General features: G+C 33.0%; 1 protein-coding gene across 1 annotated transcript in view; it reads right to left on the bottom strand.

The window, feature by feature from the left end:
* The window catches only part of LOC118194142 (uncharacterized protein ZK1073.1-like), a 164,107-nt gene that overhangs the window by 92,770 nt on the left and 51,130 nt on the right, over window positions 1-20,207 (bottom strand). The window contains exon 4 of the mRNA XM_035365328.2: window positions 11,600-11,717. Within this exon, the coding sequence (XP_035221219.1) occupies window positions 11,600-11,717 (118 nt within the window). The remainder of the gene's footprint in view (window positions 1-11,599; window positions 11,718-20,207) is intronic.

The raw sequence follows: 20,207 nt of genomic DNA, 5'->3' as shown, positions 1-20,207 counted from the left end.
AGCTTATATTACCAGCAGCTAAAGATATCGTTTTAACATTATTCAACAAAAAAGGCGGCTAATGAATTTAATAATATTTCGTTATCAAATGATACAGTAAGTCGACGAATTCATAAAATGGCAAATTTCATAAAGAGACACTTATTGAAAAAATAAAACACATTGAGTATTTCTCATTGCAATTGGATGAAAGTATTGATAAAACGAACTTTGTTCAATTATTAGTTTACATACTGTTACGGATTTTGTATTTATTTAACTATTTTAGTAGAGTTTTAATTAAAACTGTTTTATTTCCCCGTGCAGCGCGTGGCGAGTCTTACAGAAAGCTACACTGAAAAAGTGAAAATGCAGGAGCATGCACATTTAATAAATATATATTTCGTAATTTATATTGAGTAAACGCAATTGTGTGTTAGCTGTAACTGTAATTCTACTCTTTTGCTTTCCTGAAAGCTCGAGAAAATAAAAATTACCAGAATGTTCTCGTGCATGATTAAAAAGCTTTAAAAATCCAGAGCGAAACATCTCAGTTCCCAGTTGTTTACTTAGTGCTATATTGGTTGTAGTGAACTCGCGGTGGATCGGATTAGCTTTCTCTGAGCTTTGGACTGAGCTCTATTTAACGTTTTAGTAGTTTAAACTATAACTACTGTGTGCTGTCGTGCTATTGTACGAATATCTGTGAGGAAAAATTTGAGCATTTTGTTTTATTTCTTGCGATAAAAATAAATTTTGTTAAACAATTTTAAAAAAATTAATAAAAAATAAATTTTGAAATAAAAATAAATTTTGAAAAAAATAAATTTCGATAAAAATAAATTTTGAAAACAATTTAGAAGCATTTCAAATAAAGTTTTAAAATTTTTCATCAGATTTGTGCATTCAACCTATTATGAACCCGTACGCGCGCAACAATACGTTTCAAAGAAGATAAGCGAATTGTCGAAGACTATTTATTTTGTGAATCTCTTCTTCAAAGAGCAACTGAAAATGAAATTTTCAAAGTATTTAACAATTTTATATTTGAGAATGATATTTCTTGGAATAAGTGCATTGCCGTCTGCAGTGATGGCGCTCGGGCTTTAACAGGAAATCATTCCGAAGTGATTTCTCAAATAAAGAAAGTCGCAACTGAAACTGAATTTACTCACTGCTAGCATACAGCGTGAAGCTTCAGTAGCCAAAACAATCTCTGAAAGTCTGAAAATCGTTTTAAATCAAGCTGCGGAAATTTTTGATTTTATCAAAAGCGGAGCTTTAAATTCAAGAATATTTACCATTTCATGCCAAAAGATGGGCAGTGAACACGAAACGCTTTTGTTGCATTCGGAAGTAAGGTGGTAACCCAGAGGCAAAGTTTTAAATCGTCTTTTTGAACTTCGATCAGAAATTCAAAGTTTCCTCCGTGATTCAGAATTTGAATTGCAAAAATGTTTATTTATTGAAAAATGGTTGACGTGTTTAGCATATTTAGCAGACATTTTTGAAAAGTTAAAGGAATTAAATTTAGGATTACAAAGACAAAATGTTAATTTGTTTACCGTTAAAAATAAAATAAAGGCTATGCTAAAAAACCTCGAGCTAATAATCAAAGAATTTGATATTAATATTTTCAGTTTTTGCCACTTTTAGAAAGTCTTCTAACCAAAAATAATTTGATATAGAAGAAGAATTAGCATCCAACATTAAAAATCATTGTTTTTCATTGCTAAATAATTTCAACATTCAACCCGAGGATTATGAAAAAAGAAATTGGATTAGAAATCCAATTTGTTCAAATATACCTGAAACATTACCTCGTGAAGAAAAAGAACAATTGAGAGAAATTTCCTGTGATCGAACTCTAACTGAAGATTTCAAAAATAACGCACTTGTTGGCTTAACCGAAAAAACAATTTAGAAGCATTTCAAATAAAGTTTTAAAATTTTTATTGCCTTTTTGCACAACCTATATGTGTAAACAAGAATTTTCTTCCATGTTATATTTAAAAAATAAATACAGAACAAAATTAAATGTGGATTCTAATTTACGCTAGAAACTATGCAAAATAAGACCAGACGTAAAGAAATTGATTTCTCTTGAACAGGCCCAAATTTCGCACTAAAATTTAGAATTAAAGTATTATAACTTAAATTTTAAAAATAAAAATGGTAACCAATTATTAATCTAGTATTTTCATGTGTGTATATTTAATTTAAATAGTCAATACGTGCAGATGGCAAAATAATTTTTAGCCCAAAGGGCGTTAGACCAGAAGGGCTATTAATTTGAAAATGGCATTTTGCGTGAATCACTTTTCAAACTGTTGGCACCAAATATTATCTCCATGTATTATATTTAAAGAAACTAAATAATGAAGAATCTTCATGAATGCATGAATGTTTCTCGCACTGTGATAAAACAACGGTACCTAGAGCCATCAAATTTTCAATAACGTAGTCCTCCAACCGAACATGGCCACCTGGAAGCCCGAATTTTGCATTTCGAATTTTTTTATTCAACTTCAAATTCTGCAACACTTTAACGAACTTATATTAACAAACTCAATGATTTCAAAGCAAGCAATGGCAACAACCGGCGAAAAAAATACTTTTTAATCTCCAGCGCGCGAGACGGTGTATCGGAAATTCTAAAGGTATGCTGTTTTTAAACATTTTCTGATATTGCTGTTGAAGTGAATTTTATGTGTTTTAAGTCCGAAGAACATGACATTTAATAAATAAAGGTAACACACCAAGCGCTAGAAAACGCCCTTTTAGGCGTAATATAAAACCTGAAAGCATTCAGATTTTCTTTCTTCCTTTTTAGCCCAAAGGGCGTTAGCCCGGAAAGGCTATTAACTTCGTTTTGGCATTTTGCGTTGAAAATGTTCATTTTTTTTTTCAAATTGTTATATTTAAAGAAATTAAATAATGAAGAATCTGCATGAATGTATATATGTTCCCCGCACTGTGATAAAACAACGGAACCAAGAGCCATCAAATTTTGAGTAATATAATCCTCTACCGAGTATGGGCATCTGTAAGCCCTAGTTTGGAATTTGTTTTATTATCGATTTCATATTTTGTAACACTTTAACAAAATTTTTAGTAACAAACTCAACGATTTCACTGTATGAAAAGGAAACATTTTTATCTCCAGCGCGCGAGACTGTGTATCGGAAATTCTAAAGACATGCTCTTTTAAATATTTTGTGATATTGCTATTGAATTGAATTTTATAGTTGAAGTGCGAAGAATATGATATTTAATATATAAAGGTAACACACAAAATGGTAAAAAAACACTCCTTTGGGCGTAATATAATATCTGAAAGCTTTCAGATTTTTTTTTTTAATATTTCTATTAAGAAACTGAAAAATAATCATTGTAAAATGTAGTGGTGGTACTAAAGGTTTTCAGTTTTTGTTTAGATGGTACGTGTTAGTCAAAAGGTTGAGAAACGCTGCTTTAGATGTTTTAGTTCAGTTAGCAGAGTAAAATAAATAAGGTATGAATAAAAACGTTCAATAGTGTCAAATGTGGAAATAGTTAAAGTGTAGAGTGTGCAAACGAGTTTATCTTAATGATATTTTAACACAAATTTCAATAAAAACATAGTAAATTTATACTAAAAAAATAACTTTAGAACATGTTGTCAATTAAGTATGAGGTAAAACAATCTTACAATCACTTTCGTTTATGGAAACAATTGTACAAGACTCTGAAGAAACACATTCTTTTAAAATGTATGAAATATTTCATAACATATGTGGAAGAAGAAAATACAACATTCTGGGTTCAGGAGCTTTCTGAATATGTAGGCAGTTTCTTATTTAGGGATGGCAACACAAAGTAACGCTTGAGAAAATATTATTTATTATGTACAAAAAACTGTTTTGTAACATTAGATCAGTAACAAATGTTTATCAGTGTAATGAGGATTTAATTTGATGAGATTAAATTCTTTTGAAATATTGAATTTATGAAATGATTTTGACTTGGCCTTTGAAATTCATCATTACAAGCAGATTTATTTGATTATTATGCATGCATTAAAACACAACAATTATTTTACGAAAAATACACATGCAGAGTTTTTACAAATTTAATGTGCTTATCTGAATGTTCTGCATTCATTGTAAATTTTTAACCCTATTGCCGTATTGAATAATACTGGGATTACAAGTATACCAAACTAGCGCTTGATGAAGAACTAAATTATTTAAAAGCAATAGCTATTCACAGGGGCTTTTCACCCAACATTATTAATCAAGCAGTTAAAAAATTCTCATCTCAACACACTAAAAGGCACACTCTTGTTTTAGGAGATTATAAAAATTCTGTGGTCATTCCCTTCTTTCCATCAATTAGCTATAAACTTGCACATATTTTGCAGAAATTTAACTTTCGGGTTGTTTATTCTCCCATCAATAAAATTCAGAGTTCCATACTCAAGGACCCCATTCCGGATATGAATTCCTGGGGTATTTATAGGATTCCTTGTCAGTGTGGTTTAATTTACATTGGCCAAACTAAGAAAGCCTTAAAATTTCGCGTCAAGGAACATGAGGCATATGTTAGAAAAAAGGAAACACAGAAGTCTTCTGTTGCTCAACATTGTTGGTCCGAAAATCACACTTTCAATTTTTTGCTGCCAAAATTATTCAAAAAACATCTTCCATCGGAGAACTGGATTTTCTAGAGGCATTTCATATTCATAAAAATCTTTCTGTTCTAGTTAACGATCCTAATTCCAATCCAAATTTGCCTTCTGCCTTTAAAGAAATTATGTTTTAGTTCTGGTTTTACCAACAGATGGCGCCACTTGCTTATTCTTGTCCAGGCTTTCTTATCTCATCTAATCATTATTTCCTATCTTGTTTATCTGCGGTTTTGCAGCTGAGGATGGTGGTTCGGTAAAACCATCGAAACTAGTCCTGTGAAAATTTTGTAAATATAACGCTGATTTTTGTTGTTTGACTTCTGAATAAGTATACAGTACTTGCACAATCCCTGCAATTATTGAAAGCAAATTATATATATTTTGTCCTACAGTATTCAGTTTATTCTGTTGACTTCAGACCTCAATGTCAAAATTCTGGAAATTATTTTAACCAAGAAACGGTACGGGCAACCAAACTAACTTTTCAACAATAGTGATTATTAAATAAGCAAAGAAATTAGAAGTTATGTCAACGATATTCAAACTCATCATGTTACACATATCTTTGGCAAACGTTCAGATTTTAACTTGCATTTCTAAATTATTATTCTCAAGTTATTATTTATTTTTAATAAATTTCAGTATGCTAATGATTTTCATACTACATTACTATAATTTCGCAATAAGGACAGGAAAACAAAATCTATGTATTAAATTAGAAGCGCCTTTACTTGCACATTATAAACAATTTAGAAGATATAAACTCTAAATGAAGGAGTAAATAATATTATACTTACTAGGCAAATATGAGTACCTGAACCAAGTTCACAATTATCTCTTTGGCAATTATTTAGCCAAATTTTTCTTTTTTCTTCATTTATAGGAAATTTTACCAATATATGATCTTTCCGTGAATGATTTGAGCAATTAATAGCTGTACATCCGCCCATTTTGAACAAAAAAGCACAAGAAATTGTTGCACAGCTAACTATGCAGCCTCCATTAATATTCCGACTTGGGCTCTCGAATGGCGGATGATTCAGCCTGCGCCTTAGATCCCGTAGATTTTTCACAATGTGTAGAAAGTCCACAAGTATTCCTAAGCTAATAGGGTATGGAATTATCTTTGCAAGCTTTCAGACCCTAATTTTTTCCAATAACTACATAAAATGTACACTACGGGAAAAAAAATAATAAATTAAAAAATCTGAAAGGTTTCAAATTTCAAATTACGTCCAAAGGGGTGTTTATTTAACGTTTTATGTGTTGCCTTTATTTATTAAATATCATGTTCTTCGCACTTAAACCATAAATTTCAGTTCTATAGCAATGTCTCAAAATAATTTTATAATGAGCCTATCTTTAGAATTTTTGATACACAGTTCCGCGCGCTAGAGATAAAAAGGTTCCCCCCCCCCTTATATTGTTGCCATTACTCGCTTTCAAATCGTTTTGTTACTCAAAAATTCGTTAAAGTTTTACAAAATATGAAATTGATAATAAAACAAATTCCAAATTTCAAATTTGGGTTTCCCCACGCCCATATTCGCAGTAGGATTACGTCATTCAATATTCGATGGCTCTATGTACCGTTGTTTTATCACAATGCAAGAAATATACATACATTTATGCAGATTTTTCACTATTTAATTTCTTCAAATATAATGTAGGACTCTAACATTTGGTAGCAACAGTTTGAAAAGTGAAACAGACATTTATAGTGATTCAACGCAAGATCGCAAAACGAAAACAATAGTTCTTTTAGGGACAAAGCCCTTTTGGACTAAAAAAAGGGGGGGGCAGTTTTATATCTATCGTTCTTCTGGGCCGATTGACGAAATTCAACTTGCGTTTTTCATGTCTCTCGAAAGCGCGACTTATTTGACACATAATCGGACTTTTTCTGAAATAACATACCGATTTTTTTTTCATATTTCCATTCTACGACTCAAATTACACCACACTACCAAGTTTTGTAAAAATCGCACGAGTAGTTTTTAAAAAAGTAGCTCCTCAATGTTAATTGAGTTTGGTATATATTTATTAATCTCTCTTTTTTTATTAAACTTATTTGATTCTTCCTTTCACATTTCGAAATTCAGTTTCGTTCCAAATAAAATTCACCCATTTTTTATGATTTATTTTTTAAATTTGCATTTTAAAATAATTTTTATATTTTTTTCAAAAAAATTTTGAATTGTAATCTATGAACTTTTTACCATCATTGTAAAGTAGACGTATTTCTAAACATATCTGAAAATCGGCCCAGTAGAACGCGAAATATAGAACTGTCCAACAATTTTTTTTTTTTTTTTTTTTTTTTTTTTTTTTTTTTTTTGCTCAGTGTACATTTGAATAGTACAGGCGAACTGTGAGAGTTAAGAGTGGTTTCCTTTTTTTGAACTTACTATGTTTATTAAAAAGACAAGCTGTTGAATCTGTCTAGAGGCTCTAAAGATTCTATATGTTTCCATTTGTACTGACCATCATTTGCAATATCCATTTTGAGAATGGATATTGCACGTCCATTCTCTATCTCTAACAAAGAAGCTGGAAAGCGATTTATTGATTCTTAATGAGATGATAAATCTTGACTATCGAAGGATATTAAAAATCATTGAAATATCTCATTCTTTTATCGTTTGCAACAATGCACCAGTTTTCAAGTCTACGTCGCGGGATAATTTAATAATGAGTCATTGCTTTAGGCCAATCTGTTGCCTTCAAAGTAGATTTTTGAAAATTTTTGGAAAATTTACTTAAAGCTCAAGTACATAACCCTTCTGTTCGTATCCTGTTGTGGGCATTACACAGAAGTAAAAAAAAAAAAAAAAAAAAAAAAAAAAAAAGCTACATGCCTTATTTTTTTTAAAACTGGTCCTCGGTATGAACTTCCTGGTACAGAGTAGTTTCTCGATATAACTTAGAGAATGATATGAAAGTTGTTTCAAAACTATTGGCGGAATGATTCCGTAAACAGCAGAGAATTTAATTTTTTACGTGATTCTCTCAGAGCGGAAGTTCCATTTAGTAAAATATTCATTGCGGTTAACTGGTCCTATATGAGTGTGACTATGGCAAAGCCTCGAGGGCTATCTGCCTAAGGGAAGGGATGCCTTCGTGGAGGACTTTCTAAGGGAAACTGGCTCATATACACGTTACACATGGGGAAAACCACGAAAACGCCCATGCAGCCAGCCTGTTCGCGGGATTCAAACATCGCACCGAACTACCAGTGTTCAGCGACTTTACCGCTCGGCCACTGGTGGGCCTGGTCCTATATGAAAATTCGCAAAGACGGTACTTTGCACTCGAGAAGTGACTCTCACTCACCATGTGATTTGATGCCGCAACTCGAAAGGTGACTCTCGGTCACCACTTGGTTTGTCGTGGAAACTCGATGCGCGGCAATAACTGTTTACGTTTAGTTTCTTCCAAGTGGGCTCCTACGCTCTTTCAGTGTAATGTTATGAAGTGTGAAATGGTACCCCTCTAAATGGAGATAAGATTTTCTTATCTGAAATCTTTTCTTATCTATCACAAAGTCTGTTTTCAGAGAAATGAACCCGGAAAAAGGTATCAAACGGCATTTTATTGTAATACTTGCCCCGATAAGCCGGGCATGCCATGCATCTTGGGAATTGTTACATGAAATATCATAAACAGAAAAATTACGGGGGCTAATATTTAAGGAATTATGTTTATAAAGGTGTAAAGTTATATAAAATATTAAGAAATAAAAATTTTATGCATTAATTTGTGTGTGTAAGGATTTAAAGTTATTGGTAAGAAATGAGTCAAAAAGGCTGCGAAACGTCTCGAGTTACTACTACTCCGCGCGAAATAGGCCCCGGATGCAAAGGATTAGTATTTTTACATGACCAGTTACAAATTTAACAACGAGTTCTGTTTTACCTAATACAGTTAAACTGAGCAATTTTTTTTTTTCGTAGTTGACCCCTTAAACTTGAACGAAAAGTTTCCAGCTTCTACTCTTATCATTGAAACGTGATTTATATTAACAAGTTGCTGTCGAATAACTCCGCGGTTGCAAAACACAAATATGGAACTTTTTTGTATTTAATTTAGCAAAACAAGATGGATGATTAACAATTAAATTTTTTGATTAACAGTGACCATGTAAAATTTAATACAGCAGAAATTATTTACACAACATTCTCATCCACAGTTTTGAAACTGCTTCATAAAGCTGTTTACTTTAAGTGTTTAAGAAACCATGCAGCCACCTTTTCGAACAGTCCGTGTCTAATATGCTACATTTATATTTTTAATTATTATTACATAGAACACACAGAATTTTCGCAAAGAATTAACAAGCCCCATAAAAGTCACATGTATTAATGTGACATCACAACCGGTTCATTAACATTAATCGTCACAGGCATTCATGACCATATTAATTTATTTAAGAACTACAATCTTCTCGCATAGTTTGCCGAGTACTTTACACGATACTTTGCCATAATTTTGTTATTTATTGCACGTATCTTGAAATAATTGCACGTATCTTGAAATAATGAATCTCCATACCTTGAAAATTCACTGGAAAATCTGTTGAGAAAGTACAGTTAGCTAGAGAGTTGAAGTACCTAAAGATTAGAGTTATAACGGTAATTTGCTGTATATGAAAGCTTCTGCAAATGGTCTTGAATAGCCAGCGTATCTGTGGTAATTGTTGTTTTGGTACTACCAATCTTCTTGTCAATAAGAAGTAAATGTCACAAAAAGGAATGCATTTAAAAAGTTAAAATTTAGCATTTTTGTTACACTCTTCTATCGTTTTTTTTCTATTCCTAAGGCGCGGAAGTTCTGTCCAGAATAAAACAAATAAAAAAAACTTATAATTAAAATAGAAGAAACTAGCACACATGTGGTTAATTATTACTGCTGTTAATTATTACTGCTGCAGTATACTCGGTTGTAGGGAATCGATTAATTTCTAACCATTCATTTTATGTTAAATTGCGTTCCCATTCTTCTCATTTCCATTTTCCTACCAGAATGTAAATTTATATTTATTTATTCGCGCGATATTCAAATGAGGTAGAAATAAGAGCGAATTAAAGGAAGGCTTCAGATGGTAGAAGCACAGCCTGTTCTTCCAACTGAAGGCCACGCTGCTAAATTGATTCTCTTGCTAAGTAGTATTCTGCGACGTTGCGTTATTCTTGCCATTAGGCTTCTTAAGCCGACCTTAGGTCACAGCCAACTTGCGCGTTATTCTAATTGTGCAGTTCTTAGGCTAACTTACTTTTCTTAGTTTAAGTTAATCTATTATCTTTGATTTAGGCCAAAATTGTTGGCTTTTGTAAGCACGAGTGAAGCCGTCTCTTAACTTTTGTTTGACTCAAATAAATGGGTCCTTTAAACTCTTTCCCTGCTTCTGTGGTACTTATTACAAGACAGCGATAATTCATTTCTAGTTTCTACAAAGAAGACGAAACGTCACAGGGTAAACTTAGGACTTATGAGTGCCTTATCTTATTGGGAAGTTGCCATGCAGAAATAACACAATTTTACCTATTAATTCCATTTGAGTTAGATAAAAAAGCTCTCAAGAGCAATAAAGTGTTGCCGAAATTGTTGTTGTGACTTATTTCAATTCTCTGATAATAGCACCAGAACAAGCCCCCGAATGTTTCATTGTGGCAAGGAGCGTAAGATTGCGGCTGTCGTTGGCAAGAGCCTTGAGCACCATACTGGTGACAGTACGACTTCGCTCAGTTCCGCACCAAATTTTGATGGAGAGCACCCTCGGGGACGGTTCCGAGGGTCTCCCCCTCCTCTTCCCCTACCACCAATCTCTCCAAAGGACTTTCAGCTTGCCGCATATTTAGAATGCCCCCCATGCGGCATAGACACTATACATTTACAAACATCCATGCCTCCTCCGAGATTCGAATCCTGGCCCTTCGGTACGGCAATCAGCGTCGCTAAACACTATCCCGGTTGGACGGCGCTGAAATTGTCACTGTAGTTTTGTTGCACTATAATTTCTGCAAGATGTGTGGTAATCTTAAGTTAGTTGTATTACATTATTTTGTGTAACTTCATGTTACGTACAAGTACTTTTAAGTACATTTTACATTTCTGTTAATGTTTTTTGATGATACGCTTACTTTGAATTCTGCTAAGAGCGAAAACTCGCCAAAGGAAAACAAGTTTAACTGAGCTGAAGTGAAATTAGAATAAAGAACTAGATGATACCCTTTAGTTAAAGTATTCTGCACATTATACCCGAAAATTGTAGCTGTTGTGCATATACATAATTATTAATATGGAGTGCATTTTAAGTTTTTCTGTTAAAACTTATCAATATGATTACCAGAGTGGCATTTTTAAAATGAATTTACTACTTACAGCCAACCGTTGTTATTTGCAATTTATAGAATTAATGCTACCGAATGCTTAGAAAATTTACAAGGTAATTAAACAAAATTCTTGGACAATGTTTGCTTTACATTAAAGACGCATATAGAGTACTTGAATAAAAACTGTTGCTTCAAAAAATTAGTTTCATTATTTTCTGTAAATGAACCATTTTTCACATTGAGTGTAGCAAGTCAATTCCACTTAATTTTGAAGGTATAATCGGCTTAGTTGATGTCTAAGTTTGAAACACAGATTACTGCTTACCCTTCAAAAACATTAGGAAAAAACCCAATAAAGAAACGCCGGCACTTATTTTTATTCCTTAAAATCACCTTAGCTTGTATAAAGCGGCATCTAATTTGTTATTTAAGCATTTGTTATGTTGTCCGAAAACACTGAACTCCAGTCTACAACCAAAATTCACATGATTTGTCATTAATAACTGCAAATTAATTATTTGTCATTACTAAATACAAAGTAATTTTTTCCTTCTGACTAAACCACAGGAAGATGTATTACTATGAAAACCAATTAGAAATATGTTTTAAAATTACTCACTCATTCGGAAGATCTGGAGCATGGTCTTCTTGTCCAGGTACATCAACGTGAATGAAAACTGATCTCTGCTTTATTTCGCTCATGGATGGGTGTTCCACAAAATTGTAAAAGGAAGAATCTGTAATATAAGTTGAAATTTGCCACTTCTATACAAAAATAATTTTATGATTAAAAGAATTCTATGATTGAGTTTGTCTATTAATAGAAATATAATGAATCAAATATAACGCATACTTAAAAGAAAATAGCACCGTAATGAGAAGAATATACGATGAACAGCGTATTGCCATATACTATTCGAAGAATATATATCTATGTCTAATTAAGCATTCTATGAATACATTCGCTTCATTTATTCTTCTTTGAAGAGCACTTTAAGTTATACATAAATGATAATGTTATTATTAAATCCAACTGGAAGCAATTGAGATTTAAATAGATAAAACAGGGATTCTTTTTATCCATTTATATAGTAAAAATAGAATTAAACAATTCAGAGAATAATTGCAACTATTTTTCGTTATTCACTGCATGGGTCTCCAATAGCCATTTTCTTGTATTATTAGAAATAAATATAATAAGGGTAGCAGGTACTGAAAATACCATCTCTAATTATTTCTTTAAATAAATATTCATAATAACTGAAATAAAAGGCAGAAAGACTAGGCTCTGCTACAAGAAAGGACGTTGAAACTAAAAATTTAGGAACATAAAGGGACAACATGCTTCTAAGTTAAAATCAGAGCCAAGAGAAAAAGAAATTGTTGATTACTTTTATTGAAATGTCAGATTTCTGCTGTGATAGATCACTTATCCACTGATATGTACTGGTTATTATTAAAATGATTCGTATTTTACATTTAATTGGATAGATTTATACATGTATACAATCAGATTTATAACAAACTCCAAAAGGACCGAAAGCTTGGTTCGCTAAATCCGTTGTTTTTTCATAGCTTATTCGATAAAAAAAGTGCATTATTTTACAAAAAAAAAAAAAAAAAAAAAAAAAAATGCAGAAACTGGCTAATATGTCATAACATACACACACATACCAAAAAAATAAATAAATAAGTAAATAAAACTGGCTATCATCTACCAATAGAAGCAAATAATAACTCTAATTTTTTTAATATTATAGTAATTACAAACATTATTATTTGCACTTTCCATAGTTGCTTTTTGTTCTTTCTCAGTTTCATCATAAGTTAACAATTTTGTAAAGTGTTTTAGGTTTTAACAAATCAGGAAAGACGAAAACTGTGCAATGCCCTCACCACGATTCGAACTTCAGACCTCTCGATTGCTAGCCGGACGCGCTTTTTACTTACACTACGAAGGCAAGTAAGGAGACAGAAAATACATTACACTCTCCCCTAATTCATCCCTCGTGGAGAGAGGACTAAATCACCAAAGCCTGGTGGTGACGATTCACATTTTTTAGTCCATCCCATTTTTTTAGTTCGGGTGCCAATGCAGAATCTAGAATTTTTTTGGAGAAGAAAATTTCAGGTAATTAGCTTTGCTGTCATTGGGATTTGAACTCCGGACCTCCTGGTTGCTAGCCGAACGCGCTTCCAATTACATCATAAAGGCACGTGGGAAAGAGGGAGAAAATACACTTTAACGCGATAAATGACATAGCATAAATGTAAAGGTACAGATCTTTCCTTTGAAACAGATTCTGCCTTTAAAATGCACATTTAGAGGCAATGTGATCTTCTGAGATATACTTATTGCGTGTTCTGGTTTTCCAAAAACTGGACATCTCCTCTGATTCAAATAGCCTTTGCTAAATGCGCAGATAAAGGTACGAGTGAAGATAAAAACAGTAATGTGAAAGTGTTCTTTCCCTATCCAGTTTGACTAAACGTAGATGATTTTAAGAGTTCGTAATTTTTCTGTTAAAATTTGCAGAAGTTCTAAAATTTTGAAAAATACTAAAACATACCACTAGAAGACATTCATAGATTTCGTTATATCTGATTTTCCATACGTCTAGTGATTCACTATAAAGGTATAAAATAACACCAAGTGTGGACGGGACCAAAAGTTTTATTCGTTTTATCTGAAAGGGCATTATAACCAAGTTCTCTATAGTAGGGTTTGACTGCATTTCTTTTTTACACCAATTCGTAAGCTGAATGGAATAATAGATGTATGAGAACTGGCAAATATCAGAACAGAGGAGTTAAGGTTGTGTAAAGAATTACGATATTTCTTCGTGAATGCTTTCATAATGTAAGTGGTTACTGTATCCAACTAGCAACTTGAAAGATTCGTAGTTCGAATATCTGCGACGGCACAATAAAATTTTCACTTTTCTTGATCTAAAAAAAACCTAATCGTCTCTACAGTAACAACGTCTTAACTAAATTCTGGCAGATGATAGCTCGTCACTACCTAGATCTGCTCGACTGTCTCTCTTACCCTTCTCCAGTCGCCCTTTATTTGGAGCAGAATGTAAAACATTGGCTTATGAATGACATTTAAATTTGAAAAAAAAAAAAAAAAAAAAAAAAAAAAGTAACTCGCAGAAAATTGATTTTGGCAACCAAATGTAATAATACTCTTTCTTCTTCATACTCAGATTTATGGCACGATAATTATAAATAAAAAGTGCCTCATCACATTTCATTAGACTTTTCCTTCATTTTTTTAAAGTTTAAATAGGACATTTTTGTATGACGAGGGCATTTTTATATGAGGAGTAAGTAAAGTTTTCTTGAATTTTGCAACACGAGAAGGAACTGCGCGAAATATTTAAACTTTTGGGAAAATAATCTTGCCCTCATAGTGCTGAAAGTATTAGCATACGACATTGTTTCTTACTTTAATAATCATTTATTAGGTCATTTGTCTTCAGACGAGGTAATAACGTCGGAAAGTTGGTAGTTGGGAAAATCCCGAAGGTGCAATTCGAGAAGGAAAGAATTTTGTCTCTAGGCAGATATTTTCACAAACAATTCCGAGAAGGTGCCTCTCTTCTTTCGTGAAATCGCTGGAATTAAACGGCACATTGCTTTCATTATATCTGCCAACGTTCTTTCGACTCTTTTTATCAAATAACAGTGATTCCACTAGCATTTTGAAGTTCCAACAAAGCTCTTTTAGTTTATTTTTCTACAAGAACACCTTTTTTAAGGGACATTCTCAGAAAGGAGTTAGTTTCAGGAATGCTTCCGATGCCAGATATAATATCTCATCTTAATGCGCTCAATTAATAATTTTTTGATTTATTTAAAAAATTCTCTTAGCTGTATTTTTTCTATGGAATGTGTTCATTGAGAAATGCATTTTAAATGGCGACTTTGCTAATTCAACACGTTTTCTAATAAAATATATTTATTAAAAGCACTTTTTTGGGGTGGCTGTTAGGAAGCTGGAAGCTAGGAAAAAAATTATTTGCTTTATTCAAAATATTCTTTAAGCTGCTTGAAAGAGAAAATTTGTTTGCTGTAAGCTTTCGTTTTGAGGTTCTCGTTATGAGGTACATGGAAAAAGCTTCCTTCTTTTAACGGAATTAGGAAGAAAAGCATAAACAAATTTGCTCATTGCTTTAAATTCCCCACCCTATAGCATCACTGTTTTAAATTTTCAGTCAAGACTGAGCAAGTACAATCTTAGATATTTTTTATATTTTTCCTGTAGTTTTGTTTATTATTATTACTATTATTTTTACCAAGAATACCACATTTTGTTTCCAAAACAGCAGAACAACCTTTTTCTTAATGTGCAAACATGTTATTGAAATATATCAAACCTAACTTTCATTTCTACAATTTAAAAGTTGTCGTGACACGAATGAATAATAATCACAATCGAAACAATTTACCGTAGCGGTGGCTGAAAATTTAAAACCGTTTGGATTTGACTATATTTTTTAAATTGGGGCAAATGACAAGAGATGCTTTCGTAAAATTCTTTTTAAGAGAAAATGAGTTGCATTCACTTTTACACATGGGGAAAAGCACAAAAACTGCTGTACAGCCAACTTGGTTGCCTAACATTTGCGATAGAATCGAACTACTAGAATGTCACGTTTTTACCGCTCGGCCGCTAGTGGGTTCAAAGGGCATCTGGAACTGGAAGATGTAAAGAAATTAGTTTTCTTTCTTTCTCTTTTTTTGAGTGTGAAACACAAAAGATTAGCTAGTAAAGTCATTAGGTTATTTCGGAGCAGGAAAGTGAGGCAATTCGCTGCGCCCTGGCCAGGATTCGAATTACGGACATCCCGATTGATAGCTGGAAGGGCTGTCAATTACACCACAAAGAGACGCGATTAACAGGGGGAGGGCGACTGGGGAGGAGGGGACTCAGTTGCCAAATCCATTAGGATCTATTAGGTGTGGAGAGGACTCAGTTGTCAAATTATCATTCACCAAATTTTAGTTCGGGCGCCACTTCTAGAGTCATTAGTTGTATTTCGGAGAAGAAAAAGTGAGACAGTCCGCTATGTCATCCCCTGGATTCGAACTCCGGACTTCCCGATTGTTAGCTGGATCTGCTTCCAATTACACGAGAGCAGGCGGTAAGGAGGAAGAAAATGCCTTACAAGCTATGGAAGCTTATAAGCTGAGATTCGAAACAGGATCCTCCAGTTGTTAATTAGACGTGCTTCCACTTGAACCACGGAAACACGAACGAGGCAATGCTATTTTCTTTTATTCTACTCCATTTATAAGACGACTGGGGACAAGATGTAATGAGTTATCGTCCGCCTCCTTTTATTTCCGGCGCCACAGCAGAAATCGATGGAATTTTAGAAGAAAGAAATGTGAGGCGTCAACTAGGTTCTCGCTAGGATTCGAATCATGGGATTTTTTAGTTGCTAGGTCACCACGTACACCACGACAGCACTCAATCTAACCAATTCCATGGGTTGGTTTAGTTTAGTTGATTATGCCAAAGCACGCTAAGGCTATCTACTTAAGGGTAGGGATGCCTTCGTGCAGGAGTTTTAAAAGGAAACTGGTTCATATGCACGTTACCACATGGTAAAAATTACAAAAGCGCCCATGCAATCAGAATGTTCGCCTTTAATCGAGCCCAGTTGGAAATACCAGTGTTCAGAGATTTTACCGCTCACCTGCTGGTGGACCCTAAGTATGCATGAGTAACGGAATAATTCTTTTAAAAGTTTCAAAATTCTTTTCATTTAAGGTTACTGTCGCGTTATTCTAGTTTTTTATGGAAGAACTTTATGTTTTCCTTTTTATTCCAGCATTTCCTTTGTATTTGTGCTCCTTACTTTACAATAAGACTGATTTATCATCCTTCCTCATCTAATTTGGCATATGTAGGGTATATAGATATTTAATTGCAGCACTTATGTAAAATTCAATAATACATGCATCTAATACTAGTATATAAACTTGTGAACAAACTTTTAACACATAAATTGCTGCTTAGAATGAAATTAAAAATATCTCTCTGAACAATTTGTTCTTACAATATTTTTCACTTATTTAAGAAAATAAGATCCCTTATATCTCAAGTTCAATTATTATAACCACTTAATTAATATAAAGTATTTTAATATTATTATATTTTAATTAATTTATTTATTCACATACAGAGTCTGTATAGCTCAAAATTATACAAATGCTATTTAAGTTTAATGTTGATTCCTTCTCTGTTTTCTTTATTTTATATTATTCACTCCAATTCCTTTACATGTTTAACTCTTCCTTACAGTTCCAATTATTATACCATACGCAAATCAAATCTTCATTATATTTCATTTGAAAACGTCCAAAACCTTGATAGTTAAAGCATCTGATTACCTTCAAGTATTCTTTCAAAGTTATTCGAATCCATTTTAAATTGGTCTTACCGACTTCCATGACAGTTTCCAAATTTTCTTGCTTTATTTTCGCTAGCTAATGTAACTTCCGAATTTTGCGTTAATTGAAAATAATAAGAAAGTTCTTCAATCATCAAAAATCATATTCTTCCTTCCAATCGCCTCTTAAGTTTCATTCTTTTCACTTCTTCATCCATATCGTACAAGATTATTTTCGGTTCGTAGGTCTTGTTTGCAGGAAATTTTACCTGCTTATCTTCTTTCTACAATTTATTTGCCTTTCTATCTTCTTCCTATCTATTTATATCATACTTATTTGTACACTCAAACATATGCTCAATAGGATCAATCGGCTCAAAAAATTTGAACTCTTCTGACGATTTCCTAATCCTTTTTGGGATAAATCTACATCCCATGTGCTTTTTCTCTTTTCATTTAATCACGCTCTAGGTAGTTTTCTCCTCCGCCGTCCTTTGTTCTTTCACAATAGCTGCAAATGATTGCTATAAATATGATTTCTCTCATTAATGTGAAATATCATTTCTTGGCTCTAATTTGCCTCCCAACAAATGAACTTCCAGTGCTTGAGAGGTACTAAAACCAAAAAGCAACTCCTGTGCATCAGAAATTTCCTTTTCCGAAGTTGCGTTAATTTTTGTAGATTTATCAGCTATCTATATCACCTGTTAAAATAACGACATTATTAATTAATTCATTACTCTTAATAACAGACTCTGTCTGTACAATTTTTAATGATTTTTTTTTTTTTTTTTTTGTTTCCAATGCTGAACACTAGCCTTTATAGGCGTTGGTCACTACTAAGGCCGGAAGCGGTGGTCACTTTATTATGCAGGCACTTAACAGGAGGGCCACCGTTGCCTTCTAAGAAGGAACAGACAATTTGCATCCATGTCTTCTCCGGTATTCGAACCCGAGCCCTTTAGTACGGTAGTCAGAGTCACTAACAACGTTCCCGTCTGAGCGGCGTTTTTATGAAATTTATGCGGTTTTCGGGATTAAACCTCTTCGGGAGACAGAGCCTTTCCCCAGATTATGACAAATTTCCGAACTCCCAGGAAATATGCTTTAAAAATATATAAAATTGAAATTTTCCCCAAAATTTTCTCAAACCATTATCTTTTATTTCAAAGCATTTTTCAACTATTTTAATTTCCCATCTTATTATAAAGGTGAAAAAAAGCGGACGGAAGAGAAGGCGAAATTTTGTACGTGTATATCAGTAAGCTATAATGATATTACTGTGATGCTCATCTTAGCTTCGACAATCTAAAATATTTGTTGTTTGCTATAAATATCAGTAGCAATTCATGATATTCTGATTGTTCTTTTCCAGAGCTCAAAGATGTTTGTGTTTCGTTGCTATATATCATATTTCTGAAAAGATTTCATTACTAAATATATCTTGAAAAATTGGTCCTAGTGTAGGGTTTCCCTTAGTTCAATTAACCAATTATTCAAATTTTTGCTATCTTTTCTGAACTCCTCAAGTTCCTCTGGCATTTCCTCGCCAGGATACAAATTTAAAGTTAAATTAAGTGAATATTTAAGCGGGTGAACTTTGGAGTTTATTCAGAGCGTGTTTTCACTAGCTAGCGCACGTTACGCGTCTATCCTTGCTGTTACGTGGAGTTGCTGATACGCCATTTTGGCCATTTAAATAATTATCACGTCGGGTAGGTTGTTGAGTCAACTTAGCCTTAACATAAAGTGTTAGCCCAGCACTACTCTTTAGCTTTTAAATTTATTGTGCGATGAGTCTTAAGTTGTACTTCAAGTTGTCGGTGTTATTGTAAGCACAAAGTATGTGCTTTTTTTTTTTTTTTTTTGGTTGTTGTTCCGAGTTTGAATAATATAGGTAGAGTTTAAAATAAATGATATTAAAAAAACGACTGACCAACGGCTGACCAAGCAAGTGTTCCCCGACTACAGCAAGGAACTTCATCGGTGGAATCCCGCAAGCGCCAAGCACCTCAAGATGTAGTTCAACACCAAAAGAAGGTAGTATGGGAAAGGTCAGGTCTGAAATGTAAACAGCCGTCCGATAAAGAAGTAAACGGTGGATTAAGGCAACGCATAAGGCTTTCAACAAATTGAAACCAAGTTCGTTCTTGGGAGGACTTTATAAAGAAAAGGATGTCGGATTTCACCAAACAAAAAATAAATCAAAATCATTAAGTTTATTTTAAAGCTAGTAAGAAGTTAGTTGAAAATGCTTATTTCAGTTTTGCCTCGGTAGAGGACAATATTTATTTTAATTACGCAAGAAACTTTTCTATTCTTTTGTATTTAGCAAGAAGCTTACAATTTTGTATTAAGCAAGAAGCTTTATGTGTTTACTAGCAAATAATCTTGGTTGAATTAGAACGAAATGTTAACTGTAGTCGTAAAGACTGATTTAGGAAATGTTTGCATGTTTTTAAGAAACAACTTCGATACTCACACATTTTAGAAAATTGTTGCATATAATTAAATTGAATTTGTTTTCAGCTAAGTAAAGTAAAAAGCTATTTATGTAAAAGTGTATGAATTGTTAAATACTTAAAGTAGTTTGCATACTCGAAAAATGCATTTTGAATGAAAGAGTAACCTAAGCTAGCAGTGAATTGTTCTAAAATAAAGTAAAATTAACTTCTGGAATCTAGTAGAAATCTAGTGGATGTAGATCTAGTTCTAAATCTAATAGAATGTATGTAAAGTAAATGTTAGGCTCTCCAGCCAACACTAAGTTAATTTTCCCTAGATTTGGCACCTCTGGCTGAGAATTGAATGTAGGGTGTTTCT

The sequence above is a fragment of the Stegodyphus dumicola genome, chromosome X1 (genome assembly GCF_044657685.1).
Source record: "Stegodyphus dumicola isolate Sdum_Otavi_A_Nest chromosome X1, ASM4465768v1".
NCBI classification, from domain to species: Eukaryota; Metazoa; Arthropoda; class Arachnida; order Araneae; family Eresidae; genus Stegodyphus; species Stegodyphus dumicola.
This window is presented reverse-complemented; position numbering and strand designations above follow the sequence as displayed.